General features: G+C 40.7%; 1 protein-coding gene across 50 annotated transcripts in view; it reads left to right on the top strand.

Annotated features, from left to right (window-relative positions):
- Positions 1-20,488, top strand: part of trdn.L (triadin L homeolog) — a 374,840-nt gene that overhangs the window by 300,381 nt on the left and 53,971 nt on the right. For 49 of the 50 annotated variants that reach the window (XM_041562894.1, XM_041562885.1, XM_041562883.1 and 46 more), the window contains 6 exons: positions 402-449; positions 664-711; positions 1,653-1,700; positions 11,760-11,804; positions 12,745-12,792; positions 14,023-14,070. In XM_041562894.1, coding sequence (XP_041418828.1) covers positions 402-449; positions 664-711; positions 1,653-1,700; positions 11,760-11,804; positions 12,745-12,792; positions 14,023-14,070 — 285 coding nt within the window. The remainder of the gene's footprint in view (positions 1-401; positions 450-663; positions 712-1,652; positions 1,701-11,759; positions 11,805-12,744; positions 12,793-14,022; positions 14,071-20,488) is intronic. The other variant, XM_041562859.1, reaches the window with a different exon arrangement.

Below are 20,488 nucleotides of genomic sequence, written 5' to 3'. Positions count from 1 at the left end.
GAGCTTTCATTTAAGGAAAATGCCAATGCTGTGGTTAATGAGGATCATTCTATATTAATGTAATAAAACCTAAGATCTTCATTTCACTATTATCTTAAAGAGATTCACTGAAAGAAACGTAAACTTGACAGCATTGAAGGAAACACTGGAAAAGTTAGTGGATATGATGAAACTATTGAGCTTCATCTTCAACGAGGGTTCTTTTTTATTTTACTTTGTGAGTAGATAGTAACATTTCTATAGTAGGAGGTTCAGGAGTACCGACTTTAAAAGAAGTCTTCTATTGCATTTACTATTGTGATATTTTTTTGCTTGGTACACTCCAACCAAGCTTAAAATAACCAGTACCCATTTGTCATTACTCTTAAAAAAAATTCATAAACGAATGTTACCTTCAACAGAGGTACCAGTCAAGAAGACTGAACCAGAAGTGAAGGAAGTTAAGAAAGGTAAATAAAATAAATTGTTTTCTAAAAGCACATAGGACGAACTCAAATGAGTTACGTAAGCCGTCATCAAAATGATCAATTTTGTGCCAGGGAAACTGCGGATCTCTATCCCTTTCTTAAAACATGGCATAGGCCTTCGTAGGTCAAATATTACCACCAGAATCTACTTGTTAAATGGAAAATGATGAACCATGAATTTTATTGTTTTTAACAGAGGTGCCTACAAAGAAGCTGGAACCAAAACCTGCAGAAATTAAGAAAGGTGAATATCTTGTTCTTTGCAATGCCCTGAGGGTTGTGAATGTTGGCTAGGCTGATAATACTGAATTGTGGCAATGTGCTAGTACACGGAAATCCTTAAAACCATTGCTATCACGAGAAGAAGGGAGAGACTTGAAGCAGCCATTGGAGAATCTGTTTTTTTTTGGGGGGGGAGGAGAATGATTCGTGTTAAGCCCTAATTATTCTCGGAGTATTTTAAGCATGCTTTGGATATAGCTAAAGTGAATGCCTTGAGATTGTGGTCTTGTTCTTAAACAGGGAATTCCTAAAAGGAATATATTTTTCAGCAATTTGGCATATACATTACAAAATTAAATGAAACCCAAAGCCATCAATTAAAACATCATATTAAAAAAGCAGACAAGTGAAGTAGCCTAAACAAGAAATGACAGAAGCTATGGCAAATTTCAAAATGGTTTCTAGCACATCTACTGTATTGCTGTTATTTATTGAGAGGGTTTATTTCTTATTTTAGGTTCTGAGCCAAGTACTGCGTGTATAGCACAATGCTTGGGAGAAGCATAACTTTTAAAGAAGGCTTCTTCTCCTTATAAGTAACATTTGGGGATTCTTCCACTTGCGTTCTCGCAAATTAGCCAGAATTGGGCAGTACAGTTCAGGCGGCTCTTTTCAAAATGAGCTGTAATAGTGTGCTTTTTACCTTCGACAGATGAGCTACACAAAAAAAAAACTGAAGCAGAAAGGAAATTCAGAAAGGTGGAAATACAGTTATTGATAATCAGACATTCTTAGGCAAGAGCCTATTATAATTACTAATTTTTGTTGTGCCGAAGTTCTTGAGTACCTATATCACTTTTTGATATCAATATTTAGATCTCATAAGCCCTTTTCAGATATTAGCACTCCAGTCTTTTGGTAAGGTCAGTTTTTAACATTCATCCGTTATCTTATTTTTGACAGAGGTGCCGTCAAAGAAGCCTGAACTGAAACCTGCAGAAGTCAAGAAAGGTAAACATTGTGTGCTATAATATAGGTTGATTAGGGGGTTGGAAAGCTTCATGACAATGAAAAAATTATACTCAAATGAGTTAAGTAAGCCATCATCAAAATGATTAATTTTGCGCCAGGGCCACTGATGATCTCTATCCATTTCTTGAGATATGGCATACACCTTATATCTTCAAATATTACCACCAGAATCTACTTTTTAAATGGATAATTATGAGCCATGAATTGTATTAATTTTAATAGAGGTGCCTACAAAGAAGCCTGAACCAAAACCTGCAGAAGTTAAAGGAGAAGGAAAAATTATTAGCTATCTCCCTATAATCTACTCCCCAAGATCTACTAAAACGCTATATTTGCAACTCACATTTCCTAATCCTATAGTGTAGAATCCATCTCCTTGTTCGGCTCACCTAATCAGTCACGCAGGCGCGATCTTAGTAAGGTAGCCTAGTCTTCCATTTCCTCTATCTCTTTACTGCTCATACGCGAAAAAAAAAAAACCATGTTGACCTTTGGGGCGTGTCACTACCGACGTGTGTTCATTATTATTATGGTAAATATGTTTACCTTTCCTCACTGCTTCCCAGAAAACTTCACCATACAAGCTGCAATTTGCTGTGAGGCATATGAGAAAGTTTTCCATGTAGGAGGAGCGTTCACTCTCTATGCAGAGCGGGTCACATGGGAGCGGGCTGATGCCAGACACTTTCTCTCCCCGCGCTCTCCCCTCCCTCCCCCAGCATTTGTGGCTGAAGACATTAACCTGCCTACATTACATCAATCTATATAGCGTAGTTTAAATTAAAGACACTCACTATGAAAAATGCATTGACTTGCTCTCTCCCCTCATTCCCCCAACCTCCCTTCCCCATTTATGGCAGAAGATCATTCAGTATACGATCGTTTGTATGGAAGCCTTCACTAGGAAAAATGCTCCTACATGATTCCCCCTCACTCACTGTCTCCCTCCACTGCAACAGCATCAGTGCACGTGTTAACTAGAGATGTCGCGAACTGTTCGCCGGCGAACTTGTTCGCGCGAACATCGGGTGTTCGCGCTCGCCGGAAGTTCGCGAACGTCGCGCGACGTTCGCCATTTTGGGTTCGCCATTGTTGGCGCTTTTTTTTGCCCTCTCACCCAGACCAGCAGGTACATGGCAGCCAATCAGGAAGCTCTCCCCTGGACCACTCCCTTCCCTATAAAAACCGAAGCCCTGCAGCGTTTTTTCACTCTGCCTGTGTGTGCTGAAGAGATAGTGTAGGGAGAGAGCTGCTGCCTGTTAGTGATTTCAGGGACAGTTGAAAGTTTGCTGGCTAGTAATCGTTTTGATACTGCTCTGTTATTGGAGGGACAGAAGTCTGCAGGGGTTTGAGGGACATTTAAGCTTAGGTAGCTTTGCTGGCTAGTAATCTACCTTCTACTGCAGTGCTCTGTATGTAGCTGCAGTGGGCAGCTGTCCTGCTTCTGATCTCATCTGCTGACTGCTGCAATAACAGTAGTCCTTGTAAGGACTGCTTTATTTATTTTTTTGTTGTTTACTACTACTACTACTACTACTACTATAAGAGCCCAGTGCTATTAGTCTAGCAGTGTTGGGGAGTGGGACTGGTGTGCTAATCTGCTGCTCCTAGTAGTTCAGCAGCACCAACTTTAATTTTTTTTTTTTAATATTCATTTTTTTTTATTTTACTTTTTTTATTTTACTAACCGCTGTAGGTGTAATAAGTTGACCTTTTAGGCATTATTTGCCTGTAGGCATTATTTGCACACTGTTTTCTTCAACCCAGCCATCGAGCTGTGTGACCTTGTTCACATTCTGTCTAAATATCCATAATATTTACGTCTCCAGAAAAAACACCGGAGTCACTTTTTTCAAGCAGCCATAATATATTTACGTAATCCGTATCCACCGCGTAGTAGGTATACGTTTGGCCTTGTAGGCATTATTTGCACACTGTTTTCTTTCAACCCGCCATCGAGCTGTTGTGACCTTGTTCCATTCTGTCTAAATATCCAAATATTACCGTCTCCAGAAAAAACACCGGAGTCACTTTTTTCAAGCAGCATTCATATATTTTACGTAATCCGTATCCACCGCTGTAGTAGTGTATACGTTGGCCTTGTAGGCATTATTTGCACACTGTTTTCTTCAACCCGCCATCGAGCTGTGTGACCTTGTTCCATTCTGTCTAAATATCCATAATATTACCGTCTCCAGAAAAAACACCGGAGTCACTTTTTTCAAGCAGCATTCATATATTTTACGTAATCCGTATCCACCGCTGTAGTAGTGTATACGTTGGCCTTGTAGGCATTATTTGCACACTGTTTTCTTAACCCGCCATCGAGCTGTGTGACCTTGTTCCCATTCTTTCTAAATATCCATAATATTACCGTCTCCAGAAAAAACACCGGAGTCACTTTTTTCAAGCAGCATTCATATATTTTACGTAATCCGTATCCACCGCTTAGTAGTGTATACGTTGGCCTTGTAGGCATTATTTGCACAGTGTTTTCTTCAACCCGCCATCGAGCTGTGTGAGCTTGTTCACATTTTGTCTAAAATATGATAATATTATCGTCTCTAGAAAAACCACTTGAGTTACTTTTTTTCAAGCAGCATTCTATATTTTACGTAATCCGTATCCACCGCTTAGTAGTGTATACGTTGACCTTGTAGGCATTATTTGCACACTGTTTTCTTCAACCCGCCATCGAGCTGGTGTGACCTTGTTCACATTTTGTCTAAATATTGATAATATTATCGTCTCTAGAAAAACCACTTGAGTTACTTTTTTTTCAAGCAGCATTCATATATTTTACGTAATCCGTATCCACCGCTTGTTAGTAGTGTATACGTTGACCTTGTAGGCATTATTTGCACACTGTTTTCTTCAACCCGCCATCGAGCTGTGTGACCTTGTCCCCATTTTGTCTAAAATATTGATAATATTATCCGTTTTCTAGAAAAAACCACTTGAGTTACTTTTTTCAAGCAGCATTCATATATTTTACGTAATCCGTATCCACCGCTGTAGTAGTGTATACGTTGACTTTGTAGGCATTATTTGCACAGTGTTTTCTTCAACCCGCCATCTAGCTGTGGTGTATTATCGTTTCCAAAAAACCAACTGAGTTTTTGTTGTTGTTGTTGTTTTTTAAAAAAATGCCAGGCAAAGGCAGGCCGCCACGCAGAGGCCGTGCTAGGGGCCGTGCTGCTTATGCAATCCTGTGGCCCTAGCAAATTGCCCAGTTTTTAAAAAGCCAATGACCCTGAACTCCCAAAATGCTGAAGAGGTAGTTGACTGGCTTACACAGCACACCCATCCTTACCGTTTCTAACTTTAACCACAACATCCTCCTCATCCTCCACTGCTATGGCCACCCACGTAACACTTCTCCACCACCGGTGCCCTTCTTCCACTGGGGTCAGAGGAGTTAATTTTCCCATGAGTTTCTTGACTGAGTAATGCGCAACCATTATTGCCAGAAGAAGATGAAGGAGATGAGGACCTTACACCAGATTTTAATTCTGGCAGAGAACCGATAGAGATGGACATTATGAGTGATGAGGAGGAGGCCCCGCTGCTGCTTCCTTCTTTGATGTGTCAGAAGAAATTGATGCATCTGAGGAGAATGATGATGAGGAGATTGATGTTTTGTGGGTGCCTAGTAGAAGAGAGAAGAGGAGGGTAGTTCAGATGGAGAGACGGAGAGTCAGAGAGGCAGTAGGAGAATAAGACTTTAGAAGAAGCAGGGAGGACAGCCCGCAGGGATCAGAGGCAACAACATGTATCGGCAACCTGTGTTCAGCCGGCCAACGCACCGCCATTGCCGCCAATACCGCCAACTCCGCCAAACTCCGCCAACTTCTACTGTTACCGGCCAGATGCACACTTCCAAAAAGTCAGCAGTGTGGGATTTTTTTAATGTGTGTGCCTCTGACAAAAGCATTGTAATTTGCAATGAGTGCAGTCAGAAACTGAGCCTTGGTAACCCAACACCCCACATAGGTACAACTTCTATGCGAAGGCACATGAGCGGCAAGCAAAAAGCACTTTGGGAGCAACACCTCAAGGCAACAGGCAAACTAAAAGCCACACTCCTTCTGGTCCAGCATCTTACTGCTCTACCTCTGCTCTCCTTGACCCGTTGAACACCCTCCACTCCGCCTTCCACCTTGACCACCTGTTCCCATTCCAGTCATCTGCCACCAGCCAAGTTTCTGTGAAGGCCATGTTTGAGCGTAGAAGCCAATGTCTGACTGTCACCCCCTTGCCCGGCGTCTGACAGCTGGCTTGTCTGCACTCTTAGCCGCCAGCTTTTACCATACCAGCTGGGGGACTCTGAGGCCTTCCGCAAATTTGTAGCAATTGGGACACCGCAGTGGAAGGTACCCAGCCGCAATTTTTTTTCTAAAAAGGGAATACCACCCCTGTACCAACATGTGCAGAGCCAAGTTACCGCATCTCTGTCACTTAGTGTTGGGCCAAAGGTCCATATGACTACTGACGCATGGTCCTCCAAGCATGGTCAGGGCAGGTATGTCACCTACACTGCCCACTGGGTGAACTTGGTAATGGCTGGGAAGCAGGGAATGGGTAGCTCAACAACAACAGTGGAGTTGGTGTCACCGCCACGGATTGCACGCGGTTTCTGCCACCACCTCTACTCCTCCTTTCGCTCTCTTACCTCGTCTTTTTCTTCTTCTTACTCTGCTGCTGGGTCCTCCTTCTCCTCCTCCACACCTGTGCACCCCCAGCTCCCCTAGGCTATTCGACGTGCCAGGTACGCCGTTGTCACGCTGTCTTGGGATGACGTGCCTGGAAAGCAAAAACCATACCGGATCTGTACTCCTGTCATCTCTGCAGTCACAGGCCGATCGGTGGCTGACCCCACACCAACTGCAGATCGGAAAAGTGGTGTGTGACAATGGAAGCAATCTGTTGGCAGCGTTGAGACTAGGCAATTTAACACATGTGCCTGCATGGCACATGTGTTAAATTTAATAGTCCAACGTTTTGTCTCCAAGTACCCAGGATTCCAGGACGTTCTCACCCAGTCCAGAAAGGTGTCGGCCCATTTCAGACGTTCCTACACAGCCATGGCACGCCTTGCTGACATTCAGCAGCGCTACAACATGCCAGTCAGGCGTTTGATTTCTGACAGCCAGACTCGCTGGAATTCAACGCTCCTTATGTTGGAACGTCTGCTGCAACAACAAAGGGCCGTCAACGAGTACCTTTTTGAACTGGGTGGTAGGACTGGATCTGCACAGCTGGGGATTTTTTTCCCCGTTACTGGGTGCTTATGCGCGATGCCTGCAGGCTCATGCGACCTTTTGAAGAGGTGACAAATATGGTCAGTCGCACCGAAGGCACCATCAGCGACCTAATACCCTTCGCTTTCTTCTGGAGCGTGCCGTGCGACGAGTGACAGATGAGGCTGTAGACCAGTGTGACGAGGAGCTGGAAGCGCACGATTTCTGGTCGGAATCACCAGAACGAACCCAGGCACCTGCTGCAACGCAGGGAGAGGTGCCAGAAGTGGAGTCAGAGGAGGAAGGTGGCTTTGTGGAGGAGGAGGAGGAGGACCAACAGGAGCAGGCTTCCCAGGGGCTAGTGGTGACCTTTTGGGGACCCCTGGTCTTGTACGTGGCTGGGGGAGGAGACCGTGGATGATGCAGTCCTTGATAATGAGGAAGCGGAGATGGATAGCTCTGCATCCAACCTTGTGAGAATGGGTCTTTCATGCTGTCATGCCTGTTGAAGGACCCCGTATCAAGAGGCTTAAGGAGAAGGACCTGTACTGGGTCGCAACGCTACTAGACCCTCGGTACAAGCATAAAGTGTCAGAAATGTTACCAACATACCACAAGTCCGAAAAGATGCGGCATTTACAAACCAGCCTGCAAAACATTTTTGTACAATGCTTTTAAGGGTGATGTCACTTCAGAACTCATCAACATTCCAGGGGCAGAGGTGCCAGTAATCCTGCCACGAGCACACCTGCAAGGACAAGCCCTTTGGCCAGTCTGTAACGTCAGACATGCAAATGTTTTTCTGTCCAAGGCAGCGCCACAACCCTTCTGGATCCACCCTCAAAGAACGCCTCGACGGCAGGTAGCGGACTCCTGGCATTAACTGCAGATATCGACACTCTGAGGAGCGATGAACCCCTGGACTACTGGGTGCGCAGGCTTGATCTGTGGCCAGAGCTGTCACAATTTGCCATGAACCTCTTGTCTTGCCCAGCCTCAAGTGTGCTCTCAGAAAGGACCTTCAGTGCAGCAGGAGGGATTGTAACTGAGAAGAGAACTCGCCTAGGTCACAAAAAGTGTCGATTACCTGACCTTTATTAAAATGAATGAGGGGTGGATCTCGGAGGGTTACTGCACGCCGGAAGACTTGTTCTGACTTCTATGCAGCTGTCCTTCTCTTCAAGCCTCATGACTCCACACACAGCTGTCCTTTAGCGTCCTCCTCCTCCCTCCGCTCTGGCAACTGTGCTTCAGTGGCTGCATCCAAAAAAATGCATATTTTCTGCATTTATATGGCATAATTTTTCTGGCCTCTGTGCTTCAGTGGCTGCAACCAAAAAAATGCATATTTTCTGCATTTATATGGCATAATTTTTCTGGCCTCTGTGCTTCAGTGGCTGCAACCAAAAAAATTTATATTTTCAGCATTTATATGGCATAATTTTTCTGGCAACTGTGCTTCAGTGGCTGCGACCAAAAAAATGACTATTTCAGCATTTATATGGCATATTTTTTTTTGCCTCTGTGCTTCAGTGGCTGCGGCCAAAAAAAACTGGGCAAACAATGCCTACAAGGTCAACGACGTTGACCTTGTAGGCATTGTTTGCCCAGTTTTTTTGGCCGCAGCCACTGAAGCACAGAGGCCAGAAAAAATATGCCATATAAATGCTGAAAATAGTCATTTTTTGCCATACGTTGACTCAACGTATATGGCAAAAAATGACTATTTTCAGCATTTATATGGCATATTTTTTCTGGCAACTGTGCTTCAGTGGCTGCGACCAAAAAAATGCATTTTTTCTGCATTTATATGGCATAATTTTTCTGGCCTCTGTGCTTCAGTGGCTGCAACAAAAAAATTTATATTTTCAGCATTTATATGGCATAATTTTTCTGTCAACTGTGCTTCAGTGGCTGCGACCAAAAAAATGCATGTTTTCTGCATTTATATGGCATAATTTTTCTGGCCTCTGTGCTTCAGTGGCTTGCAACCAAAAAAGTTTATATTTTCAGCATTTATATGGCATAATTTTTCTGTCAACTGTGCTTCAGTGGCTGCGACCAAAAAAATGCATATTTTCTGCATTTATATGCATAATTTTTCTGGCCTCTGTGCTTCAGTGGCTGCAACCAAAAAAATTTATATTTTCAGCATTTATATGGCATAATTTTTCTGGCAACTGTGCTTCAGTGGCTGCGTCCAAAAAAACTGGGCAAACAATGTCTACAAGGTCAACGTATGGCGAAAATGACTATTTTCAGCATTATATGGCATATTTTTTCTGGCAACTGTGCTTCAGTGGCTGCGTCCAAAAAAACTGGGCAAACAATGCCTACAAGGTCAACGTATGGCAGTTGTTTAAAGAGAACAGTAGATTACTAGCCAGCAAAGCTACCTAAGCTAAAATGTCCCTCAAATCCCTGCAGACTTCTGTCCCTCCAATACAGAGCAGTATCAAGCAGATTACTAGCCAGCAAACTTACTATCATCTGTCCCTGAAATCACTAACAGCTCTCCCCCTACACTATCTCTTCCAAGCACACACAGGCAGATTTTTCAGATACATTTTTGCCCTTGATCCCCTCTGGCATGCCACTGTCCAGGTCGTTGCACCCTTTAAACAACTTTAAAATCATTTTTCTGGCCAGAAATGTCTTTCTAGATGTTAAAGTTCGCCTTCCCATTGAAGTCTATGGGGTTCGCGAACCGTTCGCGAACCGCTCGCGTTTTTGCGCAAGTTCGCGAATATGTTCGCGAACTTTTTTTCCGACGTTCGCTACATCCCTAGTGTTAACAGCTCCAAAATACTTTAGCAATCCAGTAATAATGAAAGGTTGATGTTGAAGTTGTTGTTTGCCTGCTGTCCTTTCATCTTTGCAAAATGAGTGGGCGTGTTTTCAAAGTCCTTTCTTAGCCCACACACCCTGTCAGAAATTCCCTCCCTGATCGGGTTGCCGTTATTATGCAGGTATTTGTTGTGCTGTCACTCCCTCAGTGTTCGCTATTGGTTCAATGCACAATTCATAGAGACACACTAAGCACTAAAAGCAGCCATAGCCCACACTACATATGACATCATGAGCACTGAAGGGAGGGGGGAGGACTGTGGAGAAGTGTCAGTGAACCCAGTGAAAAAGACCGTCTGAGGAGATTTGACTGTGGTGGAGTTGTGTATTAAAATAAATGAGTTTACAAACTTTTTTCTGAATGTGAACCACCCCTTTAAGCAGCGCCAGCAGCTTGGGGAGCGTCAGTAAGCGGAGAGTGGAGAAATTTGTTCCTCAATCGCTGTGCACCACTTGATGCTGCCTATTAGCTGTCCAAAATTGAATTTAAAAAAAGTTTCCGTGTGTCAGCTCCCAGACACTTCGATTCTGATTGACTGGGGGGCATGGCCATAAGGGTCAATGATGACACACGCACTTAGAAATTTGCATGTGCGTCATCATCATCAGCTCCCCAGTACATGCACACAACAACAGAATAATAACCAATGTGCCTCAGGGCTGCCTCAGGCAGCAGGCAGGAAGAGCTAGGAAAAAAGAGTGATGTCACCCGAGTCACAGGCTGCAGTGCTGAGAGAGTATCTCTGCTTCAATAAGAGACCACAGAGAAGTCTTTAAAAACAGTGAGTGATTGCTATCTACACAGTGCTTTCTTTAGCAGGCTATTTCTATTTTGCCTTTCCTTCTCCTTTAAGAAAGGTGAATATCATGTTCTTTGGAATGCTCTGAGGGTTGTGAGGGTAGGCTAGGCTTATAATACTGAATTGTGGCAATTTGTTAGCACATGGTAAACCTTAAAACCATGCCTATAATGAGAAGTAGGGATTAGGCTTGGGCGAATTTGACACATTTCGCCAAAAATTTGCCACCAGTGAAATGTCGCGGACACCCACTAAAGTCTATGGGCGTAAAAAGTCTATGGGCGTAATTTCTGCACTGACACAAAGTGAAAAAATCTGCCCATCCCTAGAAGGAAAAGATTTGAAGAAGCTGTTCAAAAAAAAATTTTGGGGGGGAGGAGGACAATGATTATTGCTAAGCCCTAATTATTCTTGTAGTACTTTAAGCATGCTTTGGATATAGCTAAAGTGAATGCCCTGAGATTTTGGTCTTGTTCTAAAACACGGAATTCCTAAAAAGAATATATTATTTCATTAATTTGGCATATGCACTAAAAATGAAATGAATCCCAAAGCCATCAATAAAAATATAATCATAAAAAAAAGTGAAGTAGCCTAAACAAGAAATGACAGAAGCTATGGCAAATGTCTAAATTTTCTCTAGCACATCTATTGCTGTCATTTATTATGAGGGTTAATTTCTTATTTTAGGTTGCAAGATAAGTACTGTGTGTATAGCACAATGCTTGGGAGAAGCATACCTTTTAAAGAATGCTTTTTCTCCTTATAAGTAACAATTGGGGATTCTTCCACTGGGGGTCTTGCAAATTTGCAAGAATTGGGCAGCACAGTTCATGCAGTTCTTTTCAAAATTAGTTGTAATAGATCAATTTTACCTTTGACAGATGAGCTACACACAAAAAACAGAAGCAGAAAGGAAGTTCAGAAATGTGGAATTACAGTTATTGATAAACATACATTCTAAAAACATAAATGTCTTAGGCAAGAGCCTATTATAATTACCCATTTTTGCTGTGCTAAAGTTCTTGAGCACCTATAGCACTTTTCAATATCAATATTTAGATCTTATAAGCCCTTTTTTTAGATATCAGCACCACAATCTGTCAGTAAGGTCAGTTTTTAGCATTCATTCATTATCTTATTTTGAACAGAGGTGCCGATAAAGCCAGAACTGAAACCTGCAGAAGTCAAGAAAGGTAAATATTGTGTGCTCCATAAAACTCTGTCTATAATATAGGTTGATTAGGGGTTTGGTAAGCTTCATGACAATAAATGATTATAAGAGGGCAATTTTAACAGTATGCTCAAAAGCCATTGTTCTATTTAGGATGGAGGGTAAACATTTTGACGCCCTTAATATCCTCTGCCTACATGCACATTTTCTTACGCTTGCCATGAAAGCGCAATGATATCGAGCTTAGCCTGAAACATGAAATTCACTGAAAAATACTTCTTTCATTATTTAGGTTTACTGTTTATGAAGGAAATAAAGTTGAAATTTTGACTGAAAAAGGTTATCATTTAGAAGTAGACTGAATGTATTCAAGTGTTATACATAAAGTGAGAGCTCATTTCAAGTTTTAGGTTGCAATGCAATATTATGCAAATATCATTATGAAGCCATGAAGCAGCTTTTTCTTTTTAAAGATGGCTTCTACTGCAATCATTAAAAATTATTAAATGTTTTACTGGGTGCAGCCCACCATCACCTAATACATCCAGAAGCCTCTTACCCCATTTACTATTGCTGTCATAAAAAACAATTCTGTAAAACAATTCTGAACCAGAAAATAAAGGCCATTAAGAAAGGTAAACAAAACAACCAGAAATAAAATAGACACTGATGTAAAGACCTTCTAAAGAGTTAAATGGGCAAAGCAAGTGTATACACAAGTGGCTTTTTTGTAACAAGCTCATTGAGCATCTGTATACCTTTAGTTAAAATATTGTTTAGATCTCCTATTGTCTCTCCAATTCAATTTTGCTTTAGACTTATCATCACTACTAGATACTGTATGTTATGGCCTAGGTGGTGAATGAAAGCCTCCATAGACATGTTGCCTCATGCAATATTAACCCTAGAAGGTGTTAGTATTGTTGGAATAATAAACCATGAATAAGATTATTTTTTTACAGAGGTGCCTGTAAAGAAACTCGAAGCAAAACCTGCAGAAATAAAGAAAGGTGAATATCATACTCTCTAAAATAACCTACCTATATAAAAAGTCAATGGTTGTGTGAGTTTAATGAATTGTGATGAATTACTATTTTATGGAAAAACTTAAAATGCTTTTGCTCACACGTCAACCAATAAAGGGAGATTTAGACAGACTACATCTCACGTTTTTACACCCCACCCTATTGGTCATGCTGCTGATAATGTACAATGAAGAAAGGTGACTATTTGTTATGCATGAAAGTTTCACAAAAAACAATGGCAATAGACCTCAATGGTTGAAAAAAATTGTTGCGCATAGAAAAATAATGTTGTCTCCCATAAATTTCAATGCATTTTGGGGAACTTTTGCCATTTCGTGAATTTTCGGCAAAGCCAAATGAGTCAAATTCACCCACCACTAGTAATTATCGCTTACATAGTCTAACTATGAAACAAGCAGGTCTAATAAAGAGGATGATATAAGAATTCTAACCCAAAGTCATCCTTTTATTTTTTAAGGAAAATTGTCTTTCAGATAATATTTAGTTTTTTTAATTGCTACTGCCAACCAATAATTACTTTGAGCTTTGTGTGAAACGTTTAATTTACAAAATATTCCATTGTTGTCATTAGTTACGCTCATGCTATGATAATGTAATGAAATTTAAAGTCTTCATTTTACTATTATCTCAAAGAGTTTCACTTAGTAACCTAAACATTTAGCATTTAATGTACCAGTGGAAACATTAGTTGATGTGAAACTACATCTTCTATAATTAATTAATTGAGAGTTTTTTTTATTTTAAATTGAGAGATGATAGTAGCATTTGCATAGTAGAAAGCTTGGGAGGACCATCATTAAAAGAAGTATTCTATTGCATTTCCTTGACAATTGTGATATGTTTTGCTTTGTTTGCCCAACTAAGCTTTAAATACCCAGTACCCATTTGTTATTATTCTGAGAAAAGTTTATAAATCAATATTACCTTCAACAGAGGTACCAGTTAAGAGGACTGAACCAGACATATATGAGGTTAAGAAAGCTAAATAAGTATATTAATTTATAAAGGCACATTTTAAGAACCCAAATAGGTTACATATGCAGTCATTAAAATTATATATCTTGTGCCAAAGACACTGTTGATCTCATTTAATTTTTTATAAAACATAGTGTAGGCCTTGTAGGTCAAATATTGCTACCAGAATCTACTGGTGTAATGAAAGTGCTGAACCATGAATATTATTGTTTTTAACAGACGTGCCTACAAAGAAGCCTGAACCAAAACCTACAGAAGTTAAGAAAGGTGAATATCATGTTTGGACTCCCATGAGGGTTGTGAGGGTTGACTAGACTGAATTGTGGGAATTTGTTAGTACATGGATACCTTAAAACCATTTCTATCATGAGTGAATGTAAATGGTAACTACTAAGTAGGGAGGGGTGTGTGTATGGATGCTGGGTTTTCATTTGGAGGGGTTGAACTTGATGGACTTTGTCTTTTTTCAACCCAATTTAACTATGTAACTAACTATGTAATTCTATAGAGTGAATCAGTGGAAGGCAATACTTGATAATATACCTTGTCAGGTGCTTCAGAGATATGCAGATCTGCTTGGGGATTTCTTTGTAAATCTATCTTTGAACTCAGCTGTGGTACCTGCATGCTTCACTGTTAGAATCATCCCAGTCCCAAAAAAAGTCAACTGCACACAGTGTTTTTCCATTTTGCTTAAAGGGATCCTGTCATCACATGACTTGAGGCAGCTGGGGAATTGACAATATGTCTAGACCCATATCAAATTTCAAAATTGAATATAAAAAAATCTGTTTGCTCTTTTGAGAAATGGATTTCAGTGCAGAAATGCAGAATTAACTTTCATTTCATTTTGAAATGTTTTTCGCATGACAGTATCCCTTTAAGAGATGAGATAATTGGTAGCTATATGAGAGCCTGCAGCTTTCTTTTACACAGAGGAGACACTGAACACAGACTTCAAGAAGACTAAACTTTTACTTCTGCAGTAGCAGACAAAGATTATGTTACATGACACTGTATCAGTATCAGTTTTCTATGGGAGCACACACATTAACACATATCTTAACAACCCCACTTGCTCTCATATTACAGAAAGACATAGTTAGCATAGATGTATAGTGCAATGGTTTATAATGGTCATAACATCTGCTACAATTTTGTTTGTGGGACAATACTCAAGAATTATCTTTCCCTCACTTAGTACAGGTCTTGGTATTTGATATCAACATGTTTGCACCTTTGACGGCAAACCAGGATCTTTGCAAGAACTATTTCACCTTGATTATCTTCAAAGATTTTTTACATTCACTGTACATTTCTTTGAGTAACTATACAAGGTACTGTATAAACTCTCCTGTATGGTAACTGCCAGTGTTATACAGTATATTCAGCTTCACAGGAAGACCGTGGGATGTTTCTTTGACTTCCAAGAAATCAGTGCACCATTCGCGAAAAGACTAAAACAATATCGTGTTGTGCTTCTTCTGTCATTTAGGTCTGAGGCCCAATTAGTATCACTATATGCCTCAAGTTTTAAGTTCTCCTTAAATTTTCTGTAGCTTAACTCAAAATCAATAGTACATTTCAAGTATATCATCACATGTTTAGCAATAATCCAATGTTGTTTATTTGGCTCTGAAAAGTGTTGAGACAGTTATCTCCCAGCTCAAATCTGGTCTTGTACATGTCATCACAGATGTTAAACTGCGAAACACAGGTAGTGTAGGTTAAACGGAGCTCACCCTTTCCTGTAGCGTGTTGGCCGCAGCTCTCGCGATACTCCGGCAACTCCAAGCCGGCATCTGCAAGGCAATTCCTGTGTATCGCTGTTCAGCGCTGGCCCATCTTCCACATCAAGATTCGCTACACTTATTCTTTGTGAAAACGGCTTTATTCAAATTCCATGAGTGATAACAGTGGGTAAGTGGTACAAACTAACGCGTTTCGTGCCCTTTCTATTGGCACTTCATCACTCTCAACTTCAGATACTGGGACCTTTCTCTGTATTTGGCTTTTTGTCTCTCAGTTACATGCTTTGTAATGAACTTTACTAGCCTGTGTTTAAATACCTTTCCAGTGCTTGGGTAATACACCAGGTATGAGGGACTATTTTTGTCATATCCTACAAACATTCCCTTTTTATACTTTGAGTCTAGTTTCTTTCTGTCATAAAAGTTTTCATCTTTGTTAGATTAGGCTTTCTCCCCGTTAGCATGTAGTATAGAGTTTGCCTGAAACGATTGTTAAAAGACCTGTTGCAAATCATAGCAGCAGTCATTACTGCATATGTCCATAACTCTTTTGGCAAATGATTCTGAAGTAACATACACCTTATCATCTCAAATAGTGTTCAGCAATTTCTTTTAGCAGTCCCATTTTGATGGGGTGAGTAAGTTGCTGAGGTCTCATGTCTTATGCTCTTCTTAATGAGCAGTAACTGAAAGTTCTTTGCCATAAATTCAGTGCCATTATCAGGCTTGTTGCAGTATCAGCAATTAACTTTTCTGTGGCTAATACTGAAACACTCTTATTTTTCAGAAAGTACACAAATACTGCACCAGAGTAATCATCAGTAAATGCTATGGCATTTATAAAACCATATTTTGCTATTGGCTCTATGGGGCCTACTAAATCAATGTGTACTAGTTCAAGTGATTGTTTGGCACAGGTGTCAGACTCTCTGTTTTTGTTCCGAAAAGATTTTCCCTGGGTACAAATTTCACAATTCAGGTTGGACTTATCAACCTTTCCCTTAATCTTCTAGTTTTATTGTGTGTATAGTGTATTGAGCGGTCGGAGTTTAGATTATGTTTGGATCTCAATATGTGCCAAATCTGCCAGGTGGATATTATCAGCTGTTTGTTCAGTAATTCCTGTGTAATTTCCTGTTTGTGCATGTGTAATGTGCTAGTTAAGTTTAAGATGTGGTGTGTAACCAGTCTAATAGGATTCTTGCGGCTACATTGTATCCCCTAATATGCGGTAGATTTAGGCCCCCGTGCATTGTCGGTTGTTGTAATTTTAGCATACTGATTCAGGGTTTTTTGCACTTCGGAAGAGCCCGGTGACTACCTTCAAATCGTTTTATTTTAACATAAATGCCAGTGTTTGTAAAGGGGAATAGTAGTTTTGGGAAGGCTATCATTTTGATTAGGTTTGTCCTTCCTATGTAGGAAAGATTATGATGTTTACAACTGCTGATTTTATCTTTAAGTGTGGTTATTACCCGTTTGATGTTTAGGTCATATAGTTTGTGGTAGTTGCGTGGGATGGTGATACCTAGGTATTTTATGTGGTCCCTTGCCCATGACAGCTTGTAAGGTTTGCTCCATTCTCCTGATCCTGATATGTCTCCAAAGAGTCATATTTCTTCAAACATGGCTGGGAGAGAGTGTTCAGGATCTGAGATATAGAGTAGGAGACAAATGCAGTTATTTTCCGTTCCATGTGGCCAAAAGTGATGCCCTTAAATGTATGCATATCCTGTAGGATTCTGAGTAGAGGGTCAACTGCTAGGTTAAATACTAGGGGGGATAATGGGCACCCTTGTCTGGTTGGTTGTGATGGGATCAAGATTGATATTATTAACAATAAGTGTGGTCTGGGGATTTATATAAATTGGGATTTGTAATTTGAGAAGGTGTGTCCAAACTCCCTATGTTCCAGTATTGAAATAATGTGTGGCCAAAGGACTTTGTCAAATGCCTTTTTCACATCTAGGCCTAGTAGTATGTTGTTGGGGCATTTTTGGGAGGACTGAGTGGATATAATGGTTGCTGCTATGGCTGCCCGGATGGCTTTTATGGAGTGTTTGCCATGTACAAACCCTAGCTGATGGTCTGTTAGTATATATGGCAGGATGCTCCATAGGTGGTTGGCCATAATTTTTGCTAGTATTTCGCTGTTCAGAAGAGATATGGGATGGTATGAGGTAAGTTGTTCAGGGTGTTTATTTGGTTTGGAATACTAAAAACGTATTTCCGCTTTTCTATATATTCAGAACAGTAATCTATATATATTGATAGGAGGTGCTCAATGTTAGCCCTGCTGCAGATAAGAGCTTCTGTAGACACAAATAGGAACAAAGGCACACTCACTGCAATGCTTCTGCAAAAATTCTAAACGTTTTCATTTTAATTTTTGGTGATATCGTGTGGGGGGTGGGGTATATATTTCTTTAAAATAGTTGTGGAGTAGGTTTTGAATTTCTCTGTAATTTTCTGTTGTGTTTTAGGGTTATGGACAGCCAATATGTGTTTCCGCTGCCCCTGTGGTTTGGCTAATTGGGCCAGAAGCCTACCTGCTTTATTTGCCATTCTAAAGAATCTGTTCTTGTTGTAATCCATTTTTATAGCTACGTGTGTGGTGATTAGGGTGTTGACGGTCTCATTGCATGTCGTTTCCAACTCCGTAGTTGGGTAAAGTATGAAGTCGGTGTATGCCTGTTTGACTTGGTTATGTAGTTGCATGTAGGCTTTTACGAATTCCCATTTTTTTGGCACATGTAGGAAATAAATTGGCCTCTCTTTTTGGACTGCTTTCGAGGCCTCCCAAAACAACACTGGGTCATCATAATGTTCTTTATTGTCATCTTTATAATTTTCCCATGAGGTTTCTAGAAACTCTCAGAATCACTCATTTGTTGACACGTATGAGGGAAATTTCCACGTGTAGCATTTGTTTGTTGGCCTAGTCAATTTATACTTCAGGTGGACAGAGACATGGTCTGAGATGGCAATTGCCCCTATAGTGGCTGACAATGCATGAAGGGCCAATTCCTTCGACACCAGGATGTAGTCAATACATGAGTGTGATTTGTGGTCATGTGAAAAGAAGGTGTAGTCTTTTGTGGTGGGGTGGAGTATGCGATATGGGTCCACCAAGGAACAGCGAGATACCAGATAATTGATGTCCTCTATGTGATGGGTGCAAGTATGGTGCCCTGGATGTGATTTGTCTAGTGTTGTATCTATGGCTGTGTGGAAGTCGCCCCCTACTATAAGATTTCCTCCAGCCTGCTCTGTAAGTAATTGTATGCGGTGGATGTAGAAGGGGTGGTGGGTTGTGTTGGGTGCTTATATGTTTAAGAGGGTGTACTTTTCCCCATCTAGGGTTAGGTTTATCAATAGATATCTGCCATCTGGGTTTTTCTGCATGTAATCAATCTGGTATGCTATGGATTTGTTGAAAATGTACAGTCTGCGCGTATACATTCCTGTCTCCAGGCATTTGTAAGTGCAATGCTGGAAGTTTCCTGCCAGTGTGTCTCCTGTAGGAAGACAATATCTATAGTATTTATTTAGTATTTTTGCATTTCTAAGGTGAATTCAGACATCCATCATTCCATGTGATGACATGGAGAGATGATTTGTTAGTGTGGTTGATATGTTGGTCTCGTCTAGTGTGGGGTGCCATGTCTGGTAGTACAGTATAGGGATGAGAAGAAAGTTCTCCTTTTTCAGACTAGACTCCTGTCCCAATGAGCTGGGGTCTTTGACAGTGATAATGGAGATCAACAAAAGCAGCAGCAGCACTCCGGTAATTTGAAAAAAGTGATTCTTTACTTAAAGTGCCAAGGTAAAGTTTTGGGCTTCTATGGCCCTTTATCAAGCCAAATTACCGGAGTGCTGCTGCTTTTGTTGATCTGCATATTTTTGCCCTGTCAGAGGGTACAGCATGCACCTGGGGCTACAAAGAGCCATTTTACACTCTTGAAGCACACATGAATTGAATTGATTGTCAGTCATAATGGGTACCCATTTGTATAGTTTAACATGCTCTATGAAATGTCTTCCCGTGTCGGTCTGTTGCTAAATTTGAAGACCGTGTACATTGTCATATATTAACATCAGTATCATCATGAACCAATACAGTTGTCATCATTTTTTTTGTTTTGTTAACTTCAATCTTCCCACCCATGGCAGGGTCTGAGCAAATGGTTGAACATTTTCATAGTCATAACTTAACAATAAACACAGTAATATAACCCTTAACATAGTGTTTTCCTGCTGAAGAAGCGTGCTGCGCCATGTGAAATGTGTTAAGGATCAGGAGCAGTTTTAAATGTACAAGGTTTTCGATTTCATGTTATCTGGTGAGTATAATCCATTGCTGGGGCACATTAATTTTAAATAAATACGCCTGCACTATCATATATTTCTTCTTTTCATGAACATTGGGTGAATACTTAAGGACACCTTGGAGTCAGTCAGAGGTGGACTGATTTACCATCCTTGGTCTAACTTACCTGAAGGGTCTACAGCACATGGCACTTTTTAAACAAGTTTTACGTAATTAACACAGCACAGTGTGTTGCACTTGGCACTTTAATATACAAATTTAAGGGTACTGCACCATAGTATCCATTTTTGCGCTTCCCTACAGAGATTTGTTTTTTAACCCTTAACCTAGCTTTCAACCTTATCCTTAAAGCTACCATCAGCTCAAGAGTAGAGATAGTGCATAGTTTTGGCGAGGCTATCCCTCTGCTGGTGAAAGCCTAGATACCTTCATTCTATACCAAAGTGTACTTTAGCCTCTCATAGCTTTTCAAAGGTTAATGTTTGTCCCTCATGCATAATTCTGAGTCTCCCTGGATATTGTAGTGCAAATCTTATGTTGTGCTCAACTAGATGTTTACAGATGGGTGAGAGCTCCCTGGGTTACAGAGGGGGAAAAATCTTGG

This window comes from Xenopus laevis, chromosome 5L (genome assembly GCF_017654675.1).
Source record: "Xenopus laevis strain J_2021 chromosome 5L, Xenopus_laevis_v10.1, whole genome shotgun sequence".
NCBI lineage: Eukaryota > Metazoa > Chordata > Amphibia > Anura > Pipidae > Xenopus > Xenopus laevis.
Note: the sequence above shows the minus strand (reverse complement) of the source record. Positions and strands in the feature narration are given on the sequence as shown.